The sequence below is a fragment of the Caretta caretta genome, chromosome 19, assembly GCF_965140235.1.
Source record: "Caretta caretta isolate rCarCar2 chromosome 19, rCarCar1.hap1, whole genome shotgun sequence".
NCBI lineage: Eukaryota > Metazoa > Chordata > Testudines > Cheloniidae > Caretta > Caretta caretta.
The window spans coordinates 15,512,316-15,538,334 of record NC_134224.1 but is presented as its reverse complement, the minus strand read 5'-3'; the positions used below and the strand labels follow the sequence as shown (position 1 = coordinate 15,538,334).

The following is a 26,019-nucleotide window of genomic DNA, read 5'->3' as shown; positions in this document are numbered from 1 at the left end:
AGTTATTCTGAGTTTCCCATCAGAACATAGCTTCTGCACCCTTCTGGAGAACCTCATTCCACAGAATCATAGGACTGGAAGGGACCTTGAGAGGTCATCTAGTCCAGTCCCCTGCACTCAAGACTTGACTAAGTATTATCTAGAACCATCTGTGAGAGCTGTTTGTCTAACCTGCTTTCAAAAACCTCTATTGAGAGATTCTACAACCTCTCTAGACATTTATTCCAGAGTTTAACTATCCTGATAGGAAGTTTTTCCTAATTTCCAATCTAAACCACCCTGCTGCAATTTAAACCTGTTGTTTCTTGTCCTACCCTCAGAGGTTAACTAGAACAATTTTTCTCCTTCCTTCTTGTAACAACCTTTTACGTACCCCCTCACTCTTCCCTTCTCCAGACTAAACAAACCCAGTTTTTTTCAATCTACCCTCATAGATCATGTTTGCTATCATTTTTGTTGCTCTTCTCTGGACTTTTTCCAATTTGTCCACATCTTTCCTGAAATATGGTACCCAGAATGGGGGACAATACTCCAGTTGAGTCTGTATCAGCGTGGAGTAGAGCAGAAGAATTACTTCTTGTGTCTTGCTTACAACTCTCCTGCTAGTACATCCCAGAATGATGTTTGCTTTTTTTTGCACCAGTGTTACACTGTTGACTCATATTTAGTTTGTGATCCATTATGATCCCCAGATCCCTTTCCACAGTACTCCTTCCTAGGCAGTCTTTTCCCGTTTTGTATGTGTGCAACTGATTGTTCCTTCCGAAGTGGAGTACTTTGTATTTATCTTCATTGAACTTTATCCTATTTACTTCAGATCATTTCTCCAGTTTGTCCAGATTATTTTGAATATTAATCCTATCCTCCAAAGCACTTGTGACCCCTCCCAGCTTGGTATCGTCCACAAACGTTGTAAGTTTCTTTTTTTTGTCAGCCCTTAATTAGTAGGTGCCTGGTAAATTTGTTGAGCCCTGGCTGTTAATAAGAAAGAAGTAGAGCTTGGATGCTGACAGGTATTTAGAAATCTGAAAAATTTGAAGGAAGCGGGGAAACTGTTAACTAATCTAATGTTGGAGAATGGTCTAAGTGGTGTTTTATGATGAAAACAGAGGATTCTTCATACATGTCCTTACAATTCCAAACTCATAGAATGTAATTTACTATCTTTAAAGGAAAACTGTCCCAATATGATTGAAAGATAAGGTGGCTAAGGTAATAAGAACATAAGAGCAGCCACACTGGGTCAGACCAAAGGTTCATCTAGCCCACTATCCTATATTCTGAAAGTGGCCAATGCCAGGTGCCCCAGAGGGAATGAACAGAACAGGTAATCATCAAGTGATCCATCCCCTGTCGCTGATTCCCAGCTTCTGGGAAAAAGACGCTAAGGACACCATCCCTGCCCGTCCTGGTTAATAGCCATTGATGGACCTATCCTCAATGAACTTATCTAGTTCTTTTTTGAACTCTGTTATAGTCTTGGCCTTCCAAACATTCTCTGGCAAAGAGTTCCACAGACTGACTGTGCATTGTGTGTAAAAATACTTCCTTTTGTTTAAAACAAACATGCTGCCTATTTATTTCATTTGGTGACCCCTAGTTCTTGTGTTATGAGAAGGAGTAAATAACACTTCCTTATTCACTTTCTCCACATCAGTCATGATTTTACAGACCTCAGTCATATCATGCCTTAGTCATCTTTTCCAAGCTGAAAAGTTCCAGACTTATTAATCTCTCCTCATATGGCAGTTGTTCCATACCCCTAATCATTTTTGTTGCCCTTTTTCTGAACATTTTCCAAGTCCAATATATGTTTTTTGAGATGGAGCGACCAGATCTACACACAGTATTCAAGATGTTGGTGTACCATGGATTTATATAGAGGCAATATGATATTTTCTGTCTTATCTATCCCTTTCTTAAGGATTCCAAACATTCTGTTCACTTTTTTGACTGCCGCTGCACATTGAGTGGATGTTTTCAGAGAACTCTCCACAATGACTCCAAGGTTTCTTTCTTGAGTAGTAACAGCTACTTTAGACCCCATCATTTTATATGTATAGTTGGGATCATGTTTTCTAATGTGCATTACTTTGCATTTATCAACATTGAATTTCATCTGCCATTTTGTTGCCTATGTATCCAGTTTTGAGAGATCCTTTTGTAGCTCTTCGCAGTTTGCCTGGGACTTAACTGTCTTGAGTAGTTTTGTGTCATCTGCAAATTTTTCCACCTCACTGTTTACCCCTTTTTCCAGATCATTTATGAATATGTTAAATAGGACTAGGCCCAGTACAAACCCCTGAGGGACACCACTATTTACCTCTCTCCATTCTGAAAACTGACCATTTATTCCTACCCTTTGTTTCCTGTCTTTTAACCAGTTACCAATCCATAAGAGGACCTTCCCTCTTATCCCAAGACAACTTACTTTGCTTAAAAGCCTTTGGTGAGGGACCTTGTCAAAGGCTCTCTGAAAATCTACGTACACTATATCCACTGGATCCCCCTTGTCCACATGCTTGTTGACCCCCCTCAAAGAATTCTAGTAGATTGGTGAGGCATGATTTTCCCTTTACTAAAACCATGTTGACTCTTCCCAACAAATTCTGTTCATCTATGTGTCTGACCATTTTGTTCTTTACTATAGTTTCAACCAGTTTGCCAGGTACTGAATTCAGCCTTACCAGCCTATAATTGCTGGAGCCCTTTTTAAAAATTGGCGTCACATTTAGCTATCCTCCACTCATTTGGTACAGAAGCTGATTTAAATGATCAGTTACAGACTACAGTTGTTAGTTCTGCAGTTTCACATTTGAGTTCCTTCAGAACTCTTGGGTGAATACCATCTGGTCCTGGTAACTTATTACTGTTCAATTGTTTCAGAAGTCCTCTGATGACAGCTCAATCTGGGACAGTTCCTCAGATTTGCCACCTAAAAAGAATGGCTCAGGTTTGGAAATCTCCCTCACATCCTGAGCCATGTAGACAGATGCAAATATCCTTTGTTGGACCAACTTCTGTTAGTGAGCGCTTGTCTCTCTCTCCAACAGAAAGTTGGTCCAATAAAGGGTATTACTTCACCTACCTTCTCTCTAAAATCTTAGCACTGATGCTGCTACAACAACGCTGCATACACCAAGAAGCTCAATGCACTATTATTAATGTGCAGAATAACTATCTATTATTGCCATATTTAAACTGAAATGAAGTTGAGAATGAGGGTCAGTTCTGAAACCAATAGGCTTGTTTGACGGTCCTGTTTGGGTGAGTAAAGGTTGCAGGATTGGTCCCAATTCATATCCATAACTGAACTGGCATTTCCTAGTTCTACTGGTGATGCTAATTAATAAAAATGCTATTTTGCTGACTGGTGGCATCAGAAGAACTTTACTTTCTAAACACAAAATGTCTAGTTCAAATATGAAACAAGGTTCTCCCAATAGATAATCCTGTAGTAAGGCAGGATGGAAACTTACTATCGTTTTCATGGGGTTCAGGCACCACTGGTGTCATGTGTGAACTACTTTTCCCTTATTTGTAGTAGTAGACTGTTAATGAATGCAGCTTTCTTTAGTGGAAAATATTTTTTCTGTGTGCAGTTTGAAGACATTGCCCCCCTCCCCACACACAAATATGTGAAACTGTAGTACGGCCCATTGCAAACACATAAGCATGAGAGTAATTTTAATTATGTCCGTAGTCCCGTTGGGCAAAATTTTAAAAAGAATGAGTCCCATTTTTCAAAAGTGACTGTAGGTTCTTAGAAGCCTAAGTTTTATTGAAAGTCACTTTAGATAAGCTATTACCAACAGGAGAGTGGGTTTGTGGGGGGGTGAGGGGGGGAGAAAGAACCTGGATTTGTGCTGGAAATGGCCTAACTTGATTATCATACACATTGTAAGGAGAGGTTTCAGAGGAACAGCCGTGTTAGTCTGTATTCGCAAAAAAAAAGGAGTACTTGTGGCACCTTAGAGACTAACCAATTTATTTGAGCATGAGCTTTCGTGAGCTACAGCTCACTTCATCAGATGCATACCGTGGAAACTGCAGCAGACTTTATATACACACAGAGAATATGAAACAATACCTCCTCCCACCCCACTGTCCTGCTGGTAATAGCTTATCTAAAGTGATCAACAGGTGGGCCATTTCCAGCACAAATCCAGGTTTTCTCACCCTCCACCCCCTGTTGATCACTTTAGATAAGCTATTACCAGCAGGACAGTGGGGTGGGAGGAGGTATTGTTTCATATTCTCTGTGTATATATAAAGTCTGCTGCAGTTTCCACGGTATGCATCTGATGAAGTGAGCTGTAGCTCACGAAAGCTCATGCTCAAATAAATTGGTTAGTCTCTAAGGTGCCACAAGTACTCCTTTTCTTATTGTAAGGAGAGTGATCACTTTAGATAAGCTATTACCAGCAGGAGAGTGGGGTGTGGGGAGGTATTTTTTCATGCTTTGTGTGTATAAAAAGGTCTTCTACACTTTCCACAGTATGCATCCGATGAAGTGAGCTGTAGCTCACGAAAGCTTATGCTGAAATAAATTGGTTAGTCTCTAAGGTGCCACAAGTACTCCTTTTCTTTAAACTGCTAAATGCCTAGTCACTTTTGAAAATAGAATGTGAGTGCTCTTGAAAATGTTACTCATTAAAGTAAATGTTTAATGTGTTAACAGAATCAGGCCCTGACTTACTACATAGAGGAAACTGTTAAATTGATTGTATGTAATGTTGTAAAATACACAAAGTAGACTTAGAAAAAAAAATACTCATTCCCTAATTGCTTCCAGTTATGATAATGTTAAATGTTACCTATTATTGTTACAAGTAAAAATGACTTTTTAAGGGGACATGTCCCTTTAACTTTGTAATTTATTAAGGTAGAAATCCACGGGGGAAAAAAGTAAACTTGATCTCAAAATGAATACATTAAAATGTTATATTTTTTTCCAGGGTCCAAGGGATGCAGAGAATGATGAAAATGATAAAGGTGATAAGAAAAATAAGGGCACATTTGATGGCGATAAATTAGGAGATCTAAAGGAGGAGGGAGATGTGATGGATAAGACCAATGGTTTGCCTGTACAAAATGGGATTGATGCAGATGTCAAAGATTTCAGGTATATGCTTTGTTACCTGTGAATTAGTTTGTGTTGCATTTAATTTTGTTGGAAATCCTGCAAGAGCGCTGTCTTTTGTTCTGTCTGTACAGCACCTAACATAATGGAGTCCTGATCCAATAATAAGCCTTGTGGTGGCAATGCCAAAAAGACTGTTTTTTGGCTCAGGAATGTGTGTGTCGAGAGAGCGAGTTGACATGGCATCTTAGGCATTTTTTCCTGTGCAGAGGGAATCATTACAGAAGTTAGAGATGGAGAACACCTATTAGTTTTAGTCCATCCATTGACCTGTGCAGGACTGGTTCCATACTATATATTTGTTTTTAAACATTTCATGCAATGGCATGAAAAGGTCAGCTATTTCCCTGCGGGAGACTGTCCCTAGATATTGTCCTTGCTTGTGGACCATCGTCTAACTTTTAAAAAATTACATTTGTAGTTATGAAATCAGAATCTCCTGGAATTTGGGCCGTTAAACTGTGTGTTTGTTACTGTATAATTACCTACTTGCTATGCCGTGTTCTCTCTCAAAACTAATGAAAACTGCTATAGAATAAAATAAAATATTAGGTGCTGTGAGAAATGCATCCATTTTAACAATTGATCAAAAATCATTGGCCTTAGGATTACTATGAACCATTCCACATTTCAGTCCAGTCCTTGCATAATGCAATTCAGATATTATGAGAGGAGCTTTAGGAATGTTTTAAGAGGTGATTTGTAGACTAGCAAGCAGCATTAACTGGTTGGAATAATTACCTAGCAGCTCTGCAAAGATGACACACCTTTTGAAAAAATTCTAATTCTATCAGTTTTTAGAACTGTTGTCATGAGTGGCTTCTCCTGACCTAGAAACCAACCATAGAAAGGGACATAATGATAGTTGACTTCAGAAGGGAGAACAACTGAAATGGTTTAAGTTGGCACCAAAATAATCTTTCTTTTTTTTCTTTTCTTTTTTTTAATGAAGTGTTCAGGAAGGAGGGTCCATTGAAGTAAGTCAAGTCAAGTGGTGGAGTTAGGGATCTCCTTTTCTTGGATTCCTTATAACTACAAATGCAAGTTGTAAAATGAGGAGAAGCTTATTTTGTAGGTCAAACATTTATGAATTGTAAATTGAATATCAGCAAAAGCATTTTAAAACAGGAGTGGAATTGCATACACATTTCACAGAAAATTGCTTTTTATAAATGGGGTGGGGGAACACTTCAGAGAATATCAGTGGACCTTTCATGAACCCATTTCTATACAGGTGTGAGCAAATGTGTCCGCTGATTGGATCTGCCAGGAGACTACCATCTCGCTGTCTGTTCTGATAATGTGGGGAATCTCCAATTCCCATGTTAGCTCTCTGTTTTAGAGGGGTGATGTGTCATCACAGGAGAGCAGTCTTGTCCAAAAGCTTTTCAACCAGTCAGAGCTCCTTTTGTTTTTCTTGCTACCCAGTGAATTACTACAAACCTTTTCCAAATTTGATTTGCTCAGCATACAGCTAGAGTAGTTACAGTTTGAGAGGCTCGAGGCTCTATAGAGGCTATGTCCAGTTCTCTCTAAGTCAGTATTTCAGTTCTGTGGTGTACAGCACCTATTTATAACATATCTTTGTGGTGTTAATAGCTCAGAGTATCTAAAAATTGATAATTGAGTGGGCTAGGCTCTGTGTTCTGCTTAGGTGGCAAAGCACATGAGTTACACCTTCAGGATTCTAGTCTGGTCTGGGGTTTGGCATGATTCTGGAACTGCTCTATCTTATGCACGCTGCGGCATCTCTTTCTAGAGCTGTTTGGCAGCCCAGAATAGTCCGATTTCGCAGTGCCCGTGCACAACCCTCAAAGGGCATGACAGGGCCATTATGCCAGGCCTGCACTTGATGGTTTTCCGGTGGGCTGCTTATGTTGCTTTGGCACTCTAAAAGAACCACATTGGAGCCCAGAATCAGAGCCATCATTTGCTTTTGTTTTTCTTGCTATATGTGATTGTGATTGATTTTTGCTTTATGCTCAAAATAGAATGGCCAGTTTCACTTTGCAGAATTGTAATGCTTATTGTGTTTGAGATCCTAATCTGAAGGAAGACGTTTTTATTATTTTGGAGGGTTAGAGAGAGGGGGGGCTTCCTGTAGAAATGATAGGAGATGTTAGAGACAAATGCCTGTAATATTATACAGGCTTTGAACAACCATTTTCTCTTTTTCACTTCCCCATTTCTAAATCTTGATTAAACTCAGTGTAAGGGTTCATTAAATTTTATATTCTAAATTCTCATAATGTGACAAATTGGTTGCTTGGTAAAGAGATCATGGGTTTTGTTTCCCAAATTGGGCCTATTTAAAGTGTCCTGGAGTTTAAATGTGGGGATGTTTTTTTTAAATTTTTCTCTTGCTGACAATTGTTTATAGGCTATATTTTGATGGGGCTCACCAAAATCAGTGGCTGTGCAGTAAACGTAATTAGCTAACAAATATTCATTAAATTATATGATCAACATGTACCAAGATACCTAGATATCAAATGGTTCTATATAAAATTATTTAAATACAACTATGCTCATTTCAGTTCTGTTTGAAATGCATGCTGTTTGCCAAATGCAAAAATCACAACATTGTTAGGAGGAAGGATAAGCATCTAGGAAAGCATCCGAAACATTGGAGAATGTTTTTTTTAAAATGGCTTAATTCATTGCAGTCAGATGTCTTCATCTGTACAGACCTTTAGATAAAATAAATATTAATATGACCTCGTTTGTTTAACTATCTGTAGGAAAGAAACTGTTTCAGAGGAAATATGTTGGTAGCATACTTGGATTGTATGCTTAACTTGACCACATCTAGCTGTTACTTTTTAACTCAAATGCTCTGAAAAGAATCTGCCAATAATTCTGGTTGGCACTAGGGTCGGCTGTTAGTGATGCTAACTGATGTGACGTTAACATTGCCAATAAGGTGTTGCCAGTTTATCTTTTTGAGCAGATACATTTTAGTGACACTTAACTTTTTGTTTTTGTGTAGCCGTACGCCTGGTAACTGCCAGAACTCTGCTAATGAAGTAGATCTTCTGGGTCCAAACCAGAACGGATCTGAGGGCTTAGCACAGCTGACTAGCACTAATGGTGCCAAGCCCGTGGAGGATTTCTCCAACATGGAATCCCAGAGTGTTCCCCTGGATCCCATGGAGCATGTTGGCATGGAGCCGCTTCAGTTTGATTACTCCGGCACTCAAGTACCTGTGGACTCAGCAGCAGCAACTGTGGGACTCTTTGACTACAATTCTCAACAACAGGTAAACTATTCACACAGATATTCCACCTCTTTCCTTCCCCAGCCCTTCCAGTGGTCACATCTAACTCACTGGTTTGAGTCGCCCCAGAGGTAGCATGTTACTTCATTACTTGATTGGAGGCGCTGACTCACTTAGCCTAACAGGAACATTGTTCAATAATGAGTGAGGTTACATGTTCAGGACTCTGCTAAAGTGAGCCAGGTAAAGGAGACTTATCTGATCAGTGGCAAACAGAAAATGCCAAAATAACACGTCTCAGGTAGCATTAAGCACATTTAATATCAATAATTATAAAGCTGCATTGAGTTAAAATAGAAACCTACATGTTTGTTTTATTAGAGAAGGAAACAAACTGCTGCTGAATTATTGTGACTTCATACAGTTGATATTTGAAAAAGCTGCTTTCAAATAACAGACCAACAAAGGCAAAGAAACTGACTTAAGCCTTTGGGTACATTTGTGCCTAGATGTTGCAACACTGGTTGGGGACCTCTGGAATACCAAATCACTGTAGGGTAATTGAAGAAAAGTGTGAACTACATTGCTTTTGCTTGATCATGGGTTAAGACAAAACGAGATCAGGATCCAGTGTAATTTCTGAGGACCTTCCCCCTTACTTTTATTCCTCAGCCCAAAAGGGTTCCTTCACCTTTCCTCCTACCTAGGCAGCCCAGTCTCGTGCTTCCTGGACAGAGTAGTCCAGGGGTCGGCAGCCTTTCAGAAGTGGTATGCCGAGTCTTCATTTATTCACTATAATTTAAGGTTTTGTGTGCCAGTAATACATTTTAATGTTTTTAGAAGGCCTCTTTCTATAAGTCTATAATATATCACTAAACTATTGTTGTATGTAAAGTAAATACGGTTTTTAAAATGAGTAAGAAGCTTCATTTAAAATTAAATTAAAATTCAGAGCCCCCTGGACCGGTGGCCAGGACCCGGGCAGAGTAAGCGCCACTGAAAATCATGCCTTTGGCATGCGTGCCATAGGTTGCCTACCCCTGGACTAGTCCTTGATCTACGTTCTGGCCCCTTTTGAACGCTAGGCCTAGATTCAAGGATCCACTCTAAATCTGCTCCTGTTCGTGCTGGTTTGTGTAACAACCGTAAACTTTTGTTCCTTTTCTTTTGTTGGTATTAAAGCCTTCAAAAAACTGTTACTGCTTAAAACAAAAACGTTGTAATGGCAGGCTGAAGAGCATGCATCTAGTCGCCAATTCATAAACCCTGTGTTGGTGGTGTGCCTCGCAAACAGTCAATGAAAGACTGCACTTCTCGGTAGCCCATATGCTGTGTAATCTAGTGGCCCATAATGTTCTCTTGTTGTTTGAAATTTCTTTATACAAGATGTTTTTAGGGTTCACGAGTACAAATTGGTATTAGTAAAGCATATATTTAGTTCATAATTTAATGACTTGGAAATGATCAAACCAGTTTTATTTTTTAAATGTGGTATTAATCTCTTGAGTAAAAGCTTTGATGCAAAGAATCACCTCAGAAAACATTTTTATAATGAAACCTACACACTTGAAAACCAGTGTTTGTAGTGGAAATATTCACACAGTCCTAACTGTGGGCCTGTGTTGGAGCTTATTAAGATTAATTTTAGGTTTCAGAGTAACAGCCGTGTTAGTCTGTATTTACAAAAAGAAAAGGAGTACTTGTGGCACCTTAGAGACTAACCAATTTATTTGAGCATAAGCTTTCGTGAGCTACAGCTCACTTCATCGGATGCATCCGATGAAGTGAGCTGTAGCTCACGAAAGCTTATGCTCAAATAAATTGGTTAGTCTCTAAGGTGCCACAAGTACTCCTTTTCTTTTTATTAAGATTAATTGTTTTTTAAGGTATGGTTATGGTCAGAAAGGACACTGCAGAAATTTGACACCTGTGTAATTAGCTTTATATTCTCCTTCAATGTCTTGCATATAAAATGGGACTCACTGACAAGTCAAATCAAGTTTTATTTTTTCTGCAATTCTGCAAGTTCTGTTATGTGCAAATCAGATATCTGTTTCTGTTTTGTACCTAACCACTGACAATAAAATTCTGGAAGCAGAGCCTCATTGGAAAGCTTGCTACTACGTGAAGCAAATAAGAGTAGTTTTCTTTTCTGTGGCTCCATTAGATCTGCATAGATGGAAGTAAGGGTTTTTTTTTTTAAATGTAAACTAAGCAGATAACACCTGAAGCAGATTTGCCAGTACAGAGAGCCTTTTTCAGAATGTATGCACTTTAACTATTTCACTGCTGAACTCTTTACCTCTCTTGCCATCACACCTTGACACACGCCACAGTTCTATACTGCCTTTTTAAACTACTTGGATTTCACTGGAACATGAGGATGCACAAGCAAGCTAGACAACAGGTAGTATATGTCCATTGAACATATCTGGTGCACTCAGTTCAGCTACTCAGATCAAGGTAATGATATTGTGAATAACCAGATCCGAAACTGTCTGATGGGAACTAGTACTTCGATATGTCAACCTTATTTTTATGTTTTGATAGCAGCCTCATCTATTTACTTACACTTGTAGCAACCTTATATTATACTATTTGAAAACATGCGCTATATTTAATGTAGGGCTTTCACTATTGTGGCTCTTAACTCCTAATTGTAACTTCCCACTTCTTAACATATGTCAGTATAAAATGCAATATCCTTGGCTCAGAAGACCAGAGGAGGATTTACTTAATGTGTCCAGCATCCAATGTTTCCAGGGGTCTGTTCAAAAATAGTTTCTGGTGCCATTGTCTGCCAATTACACGTTGTACTTTGGAGTAGAATATATTGCTAAGTAAAATTGGAAGCTATACCAAATGGAGTTTGTGATTGTGTTTAGACCTGTAGTAAAATCTGGCTTACATTTAACTCTTTCCAAAAGGAAATATATCTTAATCAAAAGGACCTCATTTGTATAGCACCTTTTATGAGGCATCGAAAAAGATGCCATATACTTTGAAGGGATTATAAATCTGTGCGGCTAAAAGCAATATTAAGAAGGGGGAGTCTTAACTGTGCATAATATGATTAGAAATGTCAGATGTTTGTTGCAGAAGAAACTAGACTACGCAAATCTGAACTTTATAACATTGACATAATATAAGCTTGTGATGCCTCAGTTTGTTCCAAGTTTTTCTCCTATGACCTCTTGACAAGGTGTGTTATGACACTAGCTTTATGTGTAGGTGAAACTCTCTGAGAGTTTTAGGACTTAAAACAGTATCTCAGACAAATCAACAAACCTCGTCCAAACATGTCTTCGCCATGAGCTGTGTCCTAGTATATGAATATGACTTACACGAGGCTAAAATGTTATACGCTCAAATATTTTTGTAACTGAAGCACTATTTCTTAGATTCCCACTATTTTAATTGAAAAGGTGAAAATAAATCTCTTGTGGAAGGGGAAGGACACCCAAACTAATATCCGTGTCAGAGCCAAAACCAGCAGTAGATCAGGAGTATAAAAATACAGTTTAATTTAAGGTCAAGACTTGGTTATAATAAGCTTTTTGTTTGGGTTTTTCTCTTCGATCTTCTCTACCAATCCAGGTGTCTGGAGGTTCCTCACTGCCAACAGATGGAGACAATGCATTGAGACTTTATTAATATCTTCTGAATATATGGGATTTGCTGGCTCTCAGCGCTCAATTGTTTTTGCCTCAGCAGGTGGAGTATCAGCTGGTTAAGAGAGACCTTAACAAAGCAAAGAATAGAGCAGGCCTTGGACGCCTACAGGGATTTCTAGTCACACAGCAGCATGCAGCAGCCTCTGCAGCACTTTGTGGGGGACCACAAACTGTAGTTAGGATAGAAACAGCCTTCCTCAGGATATCCACAGTGAGTGGAGTGAAGAGCCTGTAACCTATGCAGAACAGGGTGGATTCTCTCCTCCAGAGACTGTTCTTGTTGCCTTCACCAGGGACTGCTAAAGAGCCTTAATCTGCTTTCTTTAGGCATGTCTCCTGGTGTCCCAGCTACTCCAAGGCCTCAAGCCCATCACCCTTCATCCCTTCCAGAGTCTGCAGTTGGACTCTCTTAGGTAGCTGTTGACATCCTTGCCTCCCCTAGTTGGACCCCTCTTTTAGGAACAGTACCTCTAGGTCTGAATCCCAGAGTGATGTTTGCTACTGCTGCTGTCTTTCACACTTGTGCTTCCGTAAACACGCACGCATAGTGACAATAGAAATATGTATCCATAGCTACCTGAAAATGTCTTCTCTCTGATTAATAAGATCCATAGAGCCAGTACCATGCATATTTCCACCTGCTTGCAGTTCAGTGGCAGGATCAGACCTGTCAGTCACTGGCAGGGAAGGTTTCAGAGTAGCAGCCGTGTTAGTCTGTATCTGCAAAAAGAAAAGGAGTTCTCTAAGGTGCCACAAGTACTCCTTTTCTTTTGGCAGGGGAGGAGTGCCCTACCTTCTGAAGTTTCCTCCAATTGAGAACTTCCACAGCCAGGTTAATTCAAATCTACATTCTTAAATTACAGACTCTATTAAATGTAATTTGAGGAAAAAAATAACTCTCTCCAGAGAATGGTAAATTCTGCATAATGATGACAAACTGCAAATCCTTGGATATCAATTTCCATCTCTATTCTGGATCATCAGTTTGTCTCCTGGGTGGGCTGGATCTGTGGACTTTATTACCCAACGAAAGGAAAATTTCAGGTAAGCATGGATAAATTTTCCTTTTCTTTGCACTGAGGTCCACAGATCTGTTAAAATGGGATTTTCATAGCAGCATGCCTCTGGGTGAAAAGCATATTCTTTAAATATGGACATCCAAACCAAGATTCTTTATAAATAATCTATCTCCTCCATCTTTCCCTGGGCACTAAAACTTCTGCCAAAAAGAAAGGAAACGGCAGAACTTGGTGAACTTAACTATTGATGGCCATCTGGCTCTCTCTCCAGTCTCAGTACAGGAGATGTGGCTTTTTTGCCCTGTGATTATCAGTGTTGTTAAGGACTGGAATTGGATGATTAACTGAAAAGAGAATATTTCTTGATTTTACTTAAGGAGTGATTTGCTATGCCAGTTGAGGACTATCTGTCTGAATTAAAAGTATAATACTGGGTCTCATTAGAGAAAGCTTGCAATGTCAAATAAAAAAAAATTCGTGATTGGAAATAGTAGTCTTTGGGAGGCCTACTCTAATGGATAGGAAGTACAACACCTCCTATGGGGTATCTGTCTGGGTAGTGCCATAAGGAGCAGAAAGAGTTTCCAATGTTATGCTCTCTGATCTTATGGAGTTGGAATAAAGTTGATGCCCTAAGGAAGCATTTGATGTTGGGATTTATACAAACTTCCTTTTCCTGGACATGCTGAGAACATGATACTACAGAGATTTGACCTTTATGCTTGGACACTCTTGTTCACCCACAGTGAAACCTTCCTGAAGGATATCAAGGCTGTTTCTTTGGTTTAACCTGGCAGTTAAATTATGGACTTTGCACCAGCCACTGGAATAAGTTTTTGTTGTTGACATCTCTTTTGGGGTCCATGCCAGCAATAATCACTTCCTCCAAATATTCATTTTAAACGTGTCTGGTCCTGGGTGGAGGATTAACTTTACAATAACAGACCTCTGTGGGAGACGTCCAAAGATCTAGTGCTAGGGTCTTCAGACCTGAGAGCGTAGCCTCTTCTGCCAGAAAGGAATAAACAGTGTCACCGCTCTCTCCCTCCTGTCTTTTGTATTGTCCTGGGGAGCAGTGGAAAAGGTTGGAATGCATACATTAGGGACCTTGCCCAGCTTTGTAAGATATTATTCAGCTCACCTCCTTGGTCCTGACAGAGGCTGAAGAGCTCTTAATTTGCTGTTTCCAGATGAAAAGAGCTCAGTCACCAGCCAACCAAATTGACTTACGATGAGAGAGAGATTTCTGGGTGTAGGAGCTGCTCTATTAGTCTAACTTCTGCCATGTAAGTGTTCATCCCCTCCTAGGTGGGCAGTACCCAAGAGAGGCGAATCTCTCTATTAGGGCCGATTGTGTTCTTCCCAGTTTTTATGAAAACCGTGTCAGATTCATTGACTGTTGCAATCAGGACAGGTCTGTTATCCATGGAAGGAACCATTCTCTGAAACGTTAATGAATTGTGTTCCAGCTAGTGGGTGCTGTGCATTCTCCTTCTGGAATCCATTCTCTGGACTGAATCAGAAAGCTTTCTTGAAAACCCCTTGAAATTTTGGAATCTTCTTAAGACAAGCTCTGCAACAGACAAGGTTTGAACCTGTCTGCAGCTGTGGGGGATGGAAAATAACTAAGGAAATTCAGGAGACAGCACGTTCCCCTGCTCTCAGTGACGGATGGGTCAGATTCTGTCCCCAAGCAGCAAACAGGCTGGAGTTGCTCATTGTAACTGATCTGTGGACTGTAGCACGAAGAATATATGTCACTATAAATTACTTTATTTCTGATAAGGCAAACAGACAACCAAAGTCACATCTCCACTTGAGAGCTCTGTGAGTTTGACTCACTCAATGCCAGGCTAGAAGCAAGTCTGAGAACAGCATGACTGATGTGCTGTGCAAATGGAGAGGGCCAGGAATATCTTGTTCCTTTCCTGCCACCCTTGGAAACACCCACTCAAACTCCTTCCACCAGACACTATCTCCACCTCCCTTCACAGGGCAAGAACTGAGAATCTGTAGAATTAGCCAGCTGTTCTCTGAGATTTCAGCTGCATTTAAGTCCAAGCCCTGCTATTCTGCATGTTTGTGAAAAGTGTTTTTTAAGATATTTGAAGAGGAGGTCACTGAGTACAATGATGGCCTTTCAAAAGGAAGCTCATTGTAGTTAAAGCTGTAGAAAGCAGACAAAAACTTCAGCCTTCTGCAGGGTACAACATATATATGGCAGTTTCTGTCTCAGTTACACTAAGCACAGTTTTAAGAAACCAGATCATATTCCCTGGTAAATCAGCTACAGTTCATCTGGAAGGGGTGCTTCAAGTGCACCTCCTTCATTCAAAAAAGAGGACATAGGTATCTGGACACTGCTACCCACCTCCTTATAGCAGTAATGAAGGTACACTTACCAGGCATCCCTGGACTTCATAGGAGGAAGGCTATTCTATTCCTTTCATGCATGGGAACATATAACATCAGATCAATGCCTATTAGGCATCATGATCCATAGTTAGAGTTCAGTTTCAAAACTTTCAGCAGCCTTGTTCAATCTAATTGTACCAACTAAAGTAAAGTAGTTTCCTTGAGGGAGTTTCCAAATGAATGGGGGGGAGGGATAGCTCAGTGGTTTGAGCATTGGCCTGCTAAAACCTGGGTTGTGAGTTCAGTCCTTGAGGGGGCCATTTAGGGATCTGGGGCAAAAATTGGGGATTGGTCCTGCTTTGAGCTGGGGGTTGGACTAGATGACCTCCTGAGGTCCCTTCCAACCCTGAGATTCTATGATTCTCTGAAGTGTCTGCTCAGATGAGTCTACAGATACTTATGCCCAATGCTGCTCTGGCACTTGTGTCCATGTTCCCTGCATTTCACAGCCCTGGAACTATTTTCAGTATTACATAGTATTCAACCTGTATGCATCATCTTGAAGCTGTCACTCACCTCTACATGGATGACTTTGGGTCAAATTATAATGGACAGCGAGGACAGCCATTTCCAGATTGTGCTAGTTTCAGGAACCAGATGCCTAAATACTGATTCGAGAGAAGTATGCAAACCTTGATGCAGATGTTAATACATCTGGGAGTGCAGCTAAGCACCCAGCAAGAATGTTCTTAAATGGGAGACCGACAACATAAAGTATAACAGCAGATCCTTTCCATGTTGTCTTCAGCTGAAATGGGCTCAATCTTCTCCAGATGTAAGAGCAGTCAGGCTTGCTCTTCTGTGCTTTCACCATGCGTTCAAAAATAGCTCAGTGAGATGGTTTGAGAACTTGACTGCCATCACGTAGGTAAACTGATGAGGAAAAAGGATATGGCCGAGGCAAACTAGCTGCTGATTGTACGAACAGAAAAAACACCCATCTAACCTATCTGTTGTTCACCTAGCCAGAATACAACACAGTGACCTGGCTAAACTGATCCCAAATATGTAAAGGAGAGTGGAAAATTGAGAGAGCTTTGGGTGGATTTGTTGTAGTGAAGGGGACCACAAGTAGATGCGATGACCACAGGAAGGTAGAGACACAAGGTATGTGCGGTAATACCTTTTATTGGACCAACTTTGTGTTTGGTGAAAGAGACAACAGAATGGTAGACAGCATAATTATGAATGTGAGTTCTAGAGGTAAATACACCCAGCACGCTGTCATACATTTTTTCACATTGGTCCATAAGGAGGGTGCTGCAGAGAGTTGGCAGATCCTCATTCCTGCACACCTTTCTGAGTCTCAGATTAATCATGTCCTTTCTGTCTTGAAATGTCCTTGCATGTCCTTGAAATGTCCTTGCATGTCAATACAAAACTGATCCACCTGCTTACTACAGATGACTTATTGGCACAAAGACCCTACTTGTTATGAAGATCCAGATTTCTTTAGGCTTAGGTCATCACAGTTGAGAGGATGCTTCTTGGAAGAAAGGGCTTTTGAGTAAAGGTTATCATAGGCATATGTTCCATATCCACCCGTGATTGTAAGATCTGGAGAACATTGTGTCCCTGGTGTGATTGATGAACCATGGATTCGATGTGCTTCTCCATAGCCAACATCCTGGAGTTGCTTCGGAATGGTCTAGACTTAGGAATGAGCACCAGCATCTTACGGGTGCATTCATCAGCCTTCAGGGAACACAGATGTACTTAAACCGAGATGTAGCTAGATTTTGATATAGTGGTTGCCAAAAGCCAAAACTTGTATTCAGACAACTTCTTCCTTTTTGGATCTAAAATACTGTACTAAATTTACATCCTGTTCCTTAGTTTGGACCTACAGAAGGAGGAGGAGGCGGCAGAAGAAGAATATCCCGTAGGCTGTTGCTCTCTTGTTCATATTTGCCATCTCCTGACCAAGGAGGATAAGAGTTGAAAGCCGTGCTCTGTGAAGAACTATACCTGACTTTTCTATCAAGATAGTCCATTCTTTAAACAGTTCTGTGTTTCATGCTGAAGTTAACTACATCCTGCCTGAATCAGGCTGAATTATTATTGTCCATCTATCCCAGTCTTAACATTTTATAAAGAAGCTAGGCCTCTCTGTCTGAGGCCTGGTCTACACTAAAAAGTTAGGTTGACCCTGCTCTGTTGCTCAGGGGTGTGAAAAATCCACATGCCGAAGTAGCATAGTTAAACTGACCTAACCCCCAACATAGACAGATCTAAGTCTAGAAGAATTCTTCTGTTGACCTGGCTACTGCCTTTCAGGGAGGTGGATTACCTACGCCGATGGGTGAACCCCTCCCATCAGCATGGGTAGTGTCTATACCAGGGGTTCCGAAACTTGGTTCACCGCTTGTTCAGGGAAAGCCCCTGGTAGGCCATGAGTCGCCTTGGTTTACCTGAGCATCCGCAGGTACAGCCGCTCACAGCTCCCAATGGCCACAGTTCGCTGTTCCCGGCTAATGGGAGCTGCTGGAAGTGGCCCCATAACAAGCAACGAACCAAGTTTGGGAACCCTTGGTCTATACTGAAGCGCTGCAGTGGCGCAGCTGCAATGTTTTACGTGTAGACAAGCCCACGGTCCTACAAGGATGGAAGTGGAGGAAGGTGGCAGAAAACAGCATAGCATCCAAATCCATTCTTTTCAAGTGGATAAAGCTTCTAGTCAGGAAAGCTTGCTTCAGTACAACAAAGGCAGCTCCCTCTGTTTTCACAGTATATTTCGCTAGGAAGTTAGGTGGAAGCATTGCTACTAGAGTTATTCAAGGCAGCTACCTGGCATGTGTGTTCTCCAGTGTTCATATTCACAAGCTGATGTTCAGGCATCAGCCAGTTGTTGTGCCACAAGAGTGCTGCAGGCAGCCAAGAGGCATTAGGCTGTCCCCTCTATATGGCACTTCACTCCTTTGGCAGGCCCCAAGAATCTGGACTGGCATTGGAAGCTGGAGAGAAACGTTTTGTCCTTTTTTTTTTCTTCAAGACTTTCTATGCCAGCCCTTATCCCTTCCTTCAAGATTGGTGCTCTCTTCAGCATTTCCAGTGGTTTTGCAAATAGTGAGTTTTCAGTGTCTCAAGGTGTGTGATTTTTATATTACACTTAAATAATACTGTGAACTGCTTTCAAAGATTCAGCTGAGCTGTGAGAGCTGGCAACCCTTATGCAGGGGATAATATCACCAGAAAGTCCCAGTGTCTGCTTTCTGTCTACTGTCAGGGAAGAACTATGTGCACCAAGTGTCTGGACTGATTTAGAAGATCTTAGAGAGAAAATTAACAGGTAAGGAAAGCTTTCCCCCTCGTGTTATATTAGGGTTCTTTAACTTCTCAGCATGGATCACGTTTTACAGAGATTCTCGTGCGTATCTGCCATCCCATTCCCAGTCCTGCAGCCCATCTCTACTGCCATTTGCAGTCTCATAACATCTCTGTGGCAACAGAAATTGCCTGCATGGGAAAGTAATAAAGTATTTAGTATATCTAATATAGTATTAGAGCTGGAAACAGCCTGGTGAGCTGCTAGCTTGCCGTGACCCACAGGCCACATTTACGAAGTTTGTCTTAGTCTCTTTAAAGAGTAGTTGATGAGTGAAGCTTTCAGGGAATGTGGAGGTAGAAAACCTTCACGATAGGTTAATAATTCTGGAATGAAAATATTTTTAGATGATTGTGGTAGATTATGAATTAAAACTCCTGTGAACCTCTCTTTTTAAACAGGTTTCAGAGTAGCAGCCGTGTTAGTCTGTATTTGCAAAAAGAACAGGAGGACTTGTGGCACCTTAGAGACTAACCCATTTATTTGAGCATAAGCTTTCGTGAGCTATAGCTCACTTCATCGGCTGCATGCCGTGCATTTCCACTGAACGCATCCGATGCAGTGAGCTGTAGTTCACAAAAGCTTATGCTCAAATAAATGTGTTAGTCTCTCTTTTAGACATGTTTCCGTATCATGAAGAGTGTCTGTACTCTTACGATAGTAAATCTAATATGTCAGGGTTGCGTCGGGAGGGAATCTGAGAGAACTTTTCTCGTGCACAAATAAAGAACCAAGCCTGTTCTTTTGTCCCTGCAGTTATTTCAGAGACCAAATGCACTTGCTGTTCAGCAGCTGACGGCAGCACAGCAGCAGCAGTACGCATTGGCCGCTGCCCATCAGCCGCACATAGGTAAGTCCTTCATTTAACACCTCTGTTAGATGGCTGGCGGTGGCTGCTGCTACTTGCTAATGGCTGCCTTCAGAATAGCCTCTGGCAGTGAAAACAGGTCCTTAGGCTTTAGAGGGGTTTTAAAAGTACAGTCCCAGTTATGGATAATTGGCACACAGATTTCAGAAGCAGACCACGTTTGAAGATTATCTTGCAAAATTCTGGTAACATCTTGCTATACGTTTAAAAAGCATCCAAAATTTCCTCTCTACCTGTGATGACCCTTGCTTTGCCCGCATTGAGAATGCTATTCAGTAACGAGAGTATTTTCTAAGTATTCATTTACTCTGAGCCAGACATGAATTGGGGTAAATGGGACAGTGAAATGAGGAAGAATGCACATTTTAGTACAGACCACAGAAACTTGAGTCCATATTTTATGTATTACTATGGTTTAGTCTTGATTAACTCTCCCACAGAATGGAATTTCAGGCTATTCTGGGTGAGACTTAGAAGTTTAAGATGCAGTTATTTAAATGTTACCATTCATAGTATTAAAGAAATACTGACTCGGGGAAAACTGTACATAATCTTGTTTATAGAAAAATAGGTGAACCGCTCACAAGGGCTCACTCATTAATGGTGGGAGTAAATTTCCTAGCATCAAAGAGTTTAACTGTAGGTTTTCCTAATTGAATTGAACTTAGTTTTAAAGTGCTAGAAAGAATTATGAAGACACTGTTTCTCTTGTACCATGTATGTTGCACTCCATATTTGTTCAGTTTTGGTGTAGACCCCTGTCATCTTCTCCCCTAATTTAGTAGATTGAACAAAATTTTTATGAAAATGCTTTTATATCTCTAAAGTGCTTTGAGCTCCTATGACAAAAATGAACTTCAAGGGAAAACATATTTTATGGGTATGTATTAATACCCACCAGTATAAATTAATTGGGAGTTGCTCTTTATTTTCCCATTGTTTTTTTTCTAGTTGACTAGTTTCCCAGCCCTTTAAGGGATGTTGCATCTTCGGAGTCAAATCCCATATACATATGGACAGTAACATTGCTATGAATTTCACATTTGATTGTTTCAATAAGACTCCTGGATACTTACTGTCTGCTGTCTACAAAGAACTACATGTGAAAATGCATAATTTGTCTTCTCAAAGTAGCTGCCAGCTTTTCTTACTCTTAAATCATAGCTACACAAGCCTGTTTATCCTCTTCAGTTGCAGCCAGGGTAAATAGCCAAAACATGTAGGTATTCTGGTAGGGCTGCAGTTCTAGTTAAGTTTGTTTTTACTGACAGGTATGTTTTCAGCAGGTTTAGCTCCCGCTGCCTTTGTCCCCAATCCATACATCATCAGTGCTGCTCCACCAGGAACAGATCCATATGCAGCAGGACTTGCAGCAGCTGCAACTTTAGGTGAGCAACTTAGAGTTGTTTGTGTATTAGATGAAATTTTCTATGCCTAAAATGTTTTAACTGTCGCTATCAGAGCAGTCTTAATGTAATCTGTTAGCACGTTTTGAGCTCTACTGAAAAAATAAGTGGATGTCAGTGTGCTATATAAGGGTATTATAAAACTTAAAGTAGAATTTTGTTTTTGTTTTGAAAGTCTTGTCCCTATAGATTAACGCCTAAATTAGAGGATCAAAACCGGTAACGCTCAGTATGGATTCTGTTTTACAGTTTAAGATTAAGAACAAAAATCCTGAAAGAGAGGTGACATTTCATTTATAGTGACAAATATGCACTTATAGTGACAAATATGTGATTGGTGTTGGGTTGTTATGAGTTTTTTATTTGACATCTGAAAGCCAAATACTTTTGAAGCCTGCGTTACAGGGTATAGAGTAAAGTTTTCCTGCCAAGAAGTATTAAGTAAAATTTGTTACTGTTATTAATTTGAGATTTGCTATGATAAATTTGGTAAATTATGCTTTTTTCTTCACTGGAGGATCCTTTCTGAACTTTATGCTTTCCAGTCCCTTAATTACCTTGTTCTGGGTCTTGTATGTCAAAAGATCTCTCACCTGTGCAGAGGCTGAATATAAAGTGCTCTAGATAGCAGTTCTAATGTGGGTCATTCTTGCCTTCATACTGGACCTCTTTCTTCCAACCTTGTCTAGTCTCTGAACCCTTTCCCAACTTCAAGAGCCAAAATTGCTGTGTCTTGAAACGGTAGCTCCAGTAAGCAATTATTAGAAAGTGTAAAAAATACATTGCATGTTGAATTTTTATTCCAAAAGTCATGAAGTTCTGGCCCAAGTAGTGAGAGTCCTGCGGGTTCTTTCAAAACCAGATTAGTTCTGTACAACCACATTTAATTCTTTCACTGAGCCATCTGGAGAGAGGAAGTCCAGTAGATTCTAAATAAAATGTTCAGAGTTAGATTAGAACATTACTCAATGAAGGTTGCACAACCTCATAACATTTCATTCTTATGCAGTCGGTTTACCTAAATAACACCCCCGTCGCTTCTTTCCACTCCAAGATACAGTTAAAACAAAGCTAGATTGTATTTACTATAAGCAAGTTTTACAGTATTCTGGTTTGCGCAATGTGGGATAGTAAGTTTGATATGTGACTTTGTAATATTTACCAGCTGTTACATAACTGTTCGTTAGCTTTTAAGCTTTGGGGCCAACATAAAGTCAAGCTATGATGAAATGGGATTACAAGTATGACCATATCACATGGTGTTTTTGGTAGAGTATATAAAACAGTATGAAGAATCAAGATTATAAAGAGTCCTTTCAGGATTATAATTTTTTTTTTAAGTAATTTTGAAGAGCTGAACGTTAGGTGTGGTCGGGGCATAATAAAAATGAAAGATGAGGTGTTAGGGTAAAGCCTATTGTTGGCACACAGGTAAGGCTGAGATGAAATGGAAGAAAGCCAAGAAGTAGAGCCCTATGGAAGCTGCATCAACGAGAACATGGACGGAATTGCGGAATCAAAACCGTAACACTGAATCCAGCTGTGTGTTTTTGTTTTTTTAAATCCAGCACAATACAAAATAATAATGATGCCTCCCTGCTGTGGCCCCAGAGCTGAAGGAGCTCTCTGTGCCCCCAACACGGCCCCAGGGCTGGAGAAACTGTGTGTGCCTCTGCTCATTCAAGGTGGGATCCAGGGTTGGCTACAGGTTGGCTACAGCCCAAGGTTTGCTATTGTGAAGGGCATTTATAACAAGGGTGTACTGTATATTCGTTTTTGACAGTTGCTTAGACACATGGCCTGCTACTACTAGTGCAGTTTCCCCCCTCCCCATGGTTCAGTACACAATTAAACATGTCTAAAAAGCATTCTACAACTGGAAAATGCTCATCCAAAAAAGCTAAGAAACCATGCACTGACACCAAAGTTCAGAGCTAGTCTGTTGCCTAATGATATCTATGAATCGGGTGGTATGATGTTCTGCAAATGCTGTCAACATATAGTAGACTGGACCCGAAAAGATACCTGCAACGATCATCTAATATCAAAATCCTATCTGAAGAATCACGCCACATATGATGAGAATCATCGAGGTTCTCACTCTCTACAGAGAACAGTTGCAGGCAGTATGAAATCTGCAGATGCCAGATGGGAATTTGTTGAAGTTTTTCTTGTGGTCTTTGCTGAGACTGTCATCTCAGGGGGAAAAATGAAGAAGCTTCAACCTTTCCTCTTAAAACACTGCAGTCATGGTGGGAAGCATTGCCTGAAAATAAAGCAGAACTTTGGCAGATTCTGCCTTGTGTTTATCAGGAGCACATGTGGCAGTGCTGGCCTAAATCCATGGGGGAAAAGATTCCAGTGGTCGACAAGACAACAGATATCGGAGACTGCAGTGTGCTAAATATTCTCATAGGTAAGTTTATTTTTCTTTTACTATGATGACAGGTTCTTAAGTAGGTGCTTTTTTATAATGTATGCATTGGTCTTTAGGAAAACATTTGTTATACTTAGAAAATACTAAACACTTATACAATTTAAAGTACAGATAATTTAAGAAAAAGCATTTAAGATGCTATAACTCCTTAAAATAGCCTTAACCCTCCTCCCCCAAAAAGCACCAAATTGGGATTTTGGAGCTATTCTATAAAATGCTTGTTAGTAATTTTATCAAACATTTTATATTTAATTTGCATTAGGAAATTTAATTGTTTATTGCAGTGCAGCTGTAATATTATGCTTGTATAATATTAAAAAAAATCTTCAACATTAAATGATTTAATAGTGGATATGAAGCTGGATTTTTTTTTTCCATTACAGATTTTTGAGTTTGTTTAGTAACAAACAAGTAGAAAAATTTTGACATCAGAATATGTGTATTTTTAGGTGTTACAGATTAGTACTATTTGACGATGTCATATTCATGGAGAGCTGCAACCACTCCACATTCTCACACTGTGTTCTGGAGTCTATGAATAGGAACCAGCTCAGTCTCAGTGATGTTTGTGCAGTTGTAACCGACAATGCTGCATATTGCATCAAAGCATACAAAGAAACACTGAAATGAGTCATGCCCCAACAGTGTACATGTGACATATCTGTGTCATATAATCAATCTGATAGGTGAGACATGGCAGCATTTTCACTTCTTTAGCAATGTGGCATCTTTCATTACTTGGATGAAATCTGCCTTCTTCAAAAAGCCAGTCCAGAAAGCAAAGATGGGTTGCTTTTCTTAAGTCCGAAGAAGACATGCACACCATGAAAGTCCCTCCTGAAGCAGTACGCACAAGATGGAATAGCTGGTTTCAGGCAGTAAAATATCATGCACAGCACACTGATCTCTACTGGGACTTTTTTGAAAAAGCACAGGCTGAGACAAACCTTTTGACATAACTTAGCAGTCAGGAGAAATCAGACTTGCTGAAACTTAAGACAGCTTTCATATCTGAAGCTTGCCCCAAAATAATAACGGCCCTTACCATCTGTCAGCATCTGACCACCACCCTACAGCTGTCTCAGCTTTCAGTATTCTGGAAGACCTGGGATCTTGATTTCTGGAACAGCCAAAACTTTTGGTTTGGTGAAGAAACTGACAGACTCCTGGATGACTTCTCCATAAGTAAGGAGAGAGAGATCCTGGGCAATCTACATGAAGCCTGTCAGCTTGCTTTTACCAAATTCTCCAAACACTGGGATGTCCATCCAGTAAAAGATGTGTTGCAACTGATCTGTTTGTTTGATCCCAGGCAGACTCCACCCATGCAACAAAACATCAATCAGTACAGCAAGCTACCACCTCTCACCCACCCCTGACCAGAACTGTATGAACAATGGCTGGTGTTTCTGCACAGCACTCAGAATGAGCCCATTCCAGATCCACTGGACCTTTGCACTTACTGGAAAGTTATGAAGGGATGAGTGCCTAAAGTAACAGAGGTTGCCCTACCTTACATCATCTTCCCTGTCAGCTCTGTAGACAGAGAGAGAAGCTTTAGTAAATATAAAAATCTACTTACAGACAATAGGGAATCACTTTCTGAGGAAAACACAAAAAGACTGACTAACCATAATGTACCACAATGGAGAAGTCTGCTAGAGATGGGGAAAATAATGACATTTAAGTTTGTCAGTTTGTAATGCTATTCAGCAGTAAACTGTTGACTTGATAGTGTGAAATTATTTAATCAAATTTGAAATTAATTTAAGCATTCCTTCAGAATATAGGAAGCTTGAAAGTACTGAGTTTAATTTAAAATGGCAACAGTGACTACTGCAGAGATGAATTATTTTGTTTAGTGCATTTATTTTTTATTTTTTAATTATTCAAATATAAATTCAGTTAAATAGACTCTTCTGTGGACTTCTGTGTTATTGTTCAGCAATGTCAGTTTGATCATATTACCGGGTTCTACTTTAAAGAGTGATTTGAAACACATTACTTTTACTGTATATCTACAGGATGTTTCATTTAAATTGTAGGATTTTTTTCTGTAAAATCTGTTTTTCCTGTTGCAATCCAATTCTAAACATTTTTATGCATTTATAGTAAGGCTACTTAATTTTTAATGTGTCAAACAATTTTGATAAAACGATAAAGTTGGAATTAATTTTTAAAAAATGGCGGGGGTCAGAAAATAATAAATCTGAAAATTCGCAATAATAAAAGAGAGTTCATAGGCCCCTAAACAAGGATGTTTGTAATAGTCTAGGAGTCAATGAACTACCATGTGATGGCTGTGTAGCTGTGCATGAATGAATGACTAATACTCTCCATGGGAAGGAAACGTGTTAAGCTTTAGTAACAAATAGACCAAAGCTTACTGGTAGGAACGCACCATCATACATTACTTTTACCAGAAAGACCATCTGTAACTTCACTTACAAGTCTAGAAAGTGGTAAACCTATTCAGGACCACACTTCTTAGAGCAGTGTCAAAGCTGCAATAGA

At 39.9% G+C, this 26,019-nt stretch overlaps 1 protein-coding gene across 8 annotated transcripts in view; it reads left to right on the top strand.

The window, feature by feature from the left end:
* Positions 1 to 26,019, top strand: part of PUM1 (pumilio RNA binding family member 1) — a 130,312-nt gene that overhangs the window by 59,552 nt on the left and 44,741 nt on the right. For 5 of the 8 annotated variants that reach the window (XM_048825670.2, XM_048825665.2, XM_048825666.2 and 2 more), the window contains 4 exons: positions 4,959 to 5,125; positions 8,133 to 8,403; positions 19,551 to 19,644; positions 20,934 to 21,050. In XM_048825670.2, the coding sequence (XP_048681627.1) occupies positions 4,959 to 5,125; positions 8,133 to 8,403; positions 19,551 to 19,644; positions 20,934 to 21,050 (649 nt within the window). The remainder of the gene's footprint in view (positions 1 to 4,958; positions 5,126 to 8,132; positions 8,404 to 19,550; positions 19,645 to 20,933; positions 21,051 to 26,019) is intronic. The other 3 variants (XM_048825669.2, XM_048825668.2, XM_048825667.2) reach the window with 2 other exon arrangements.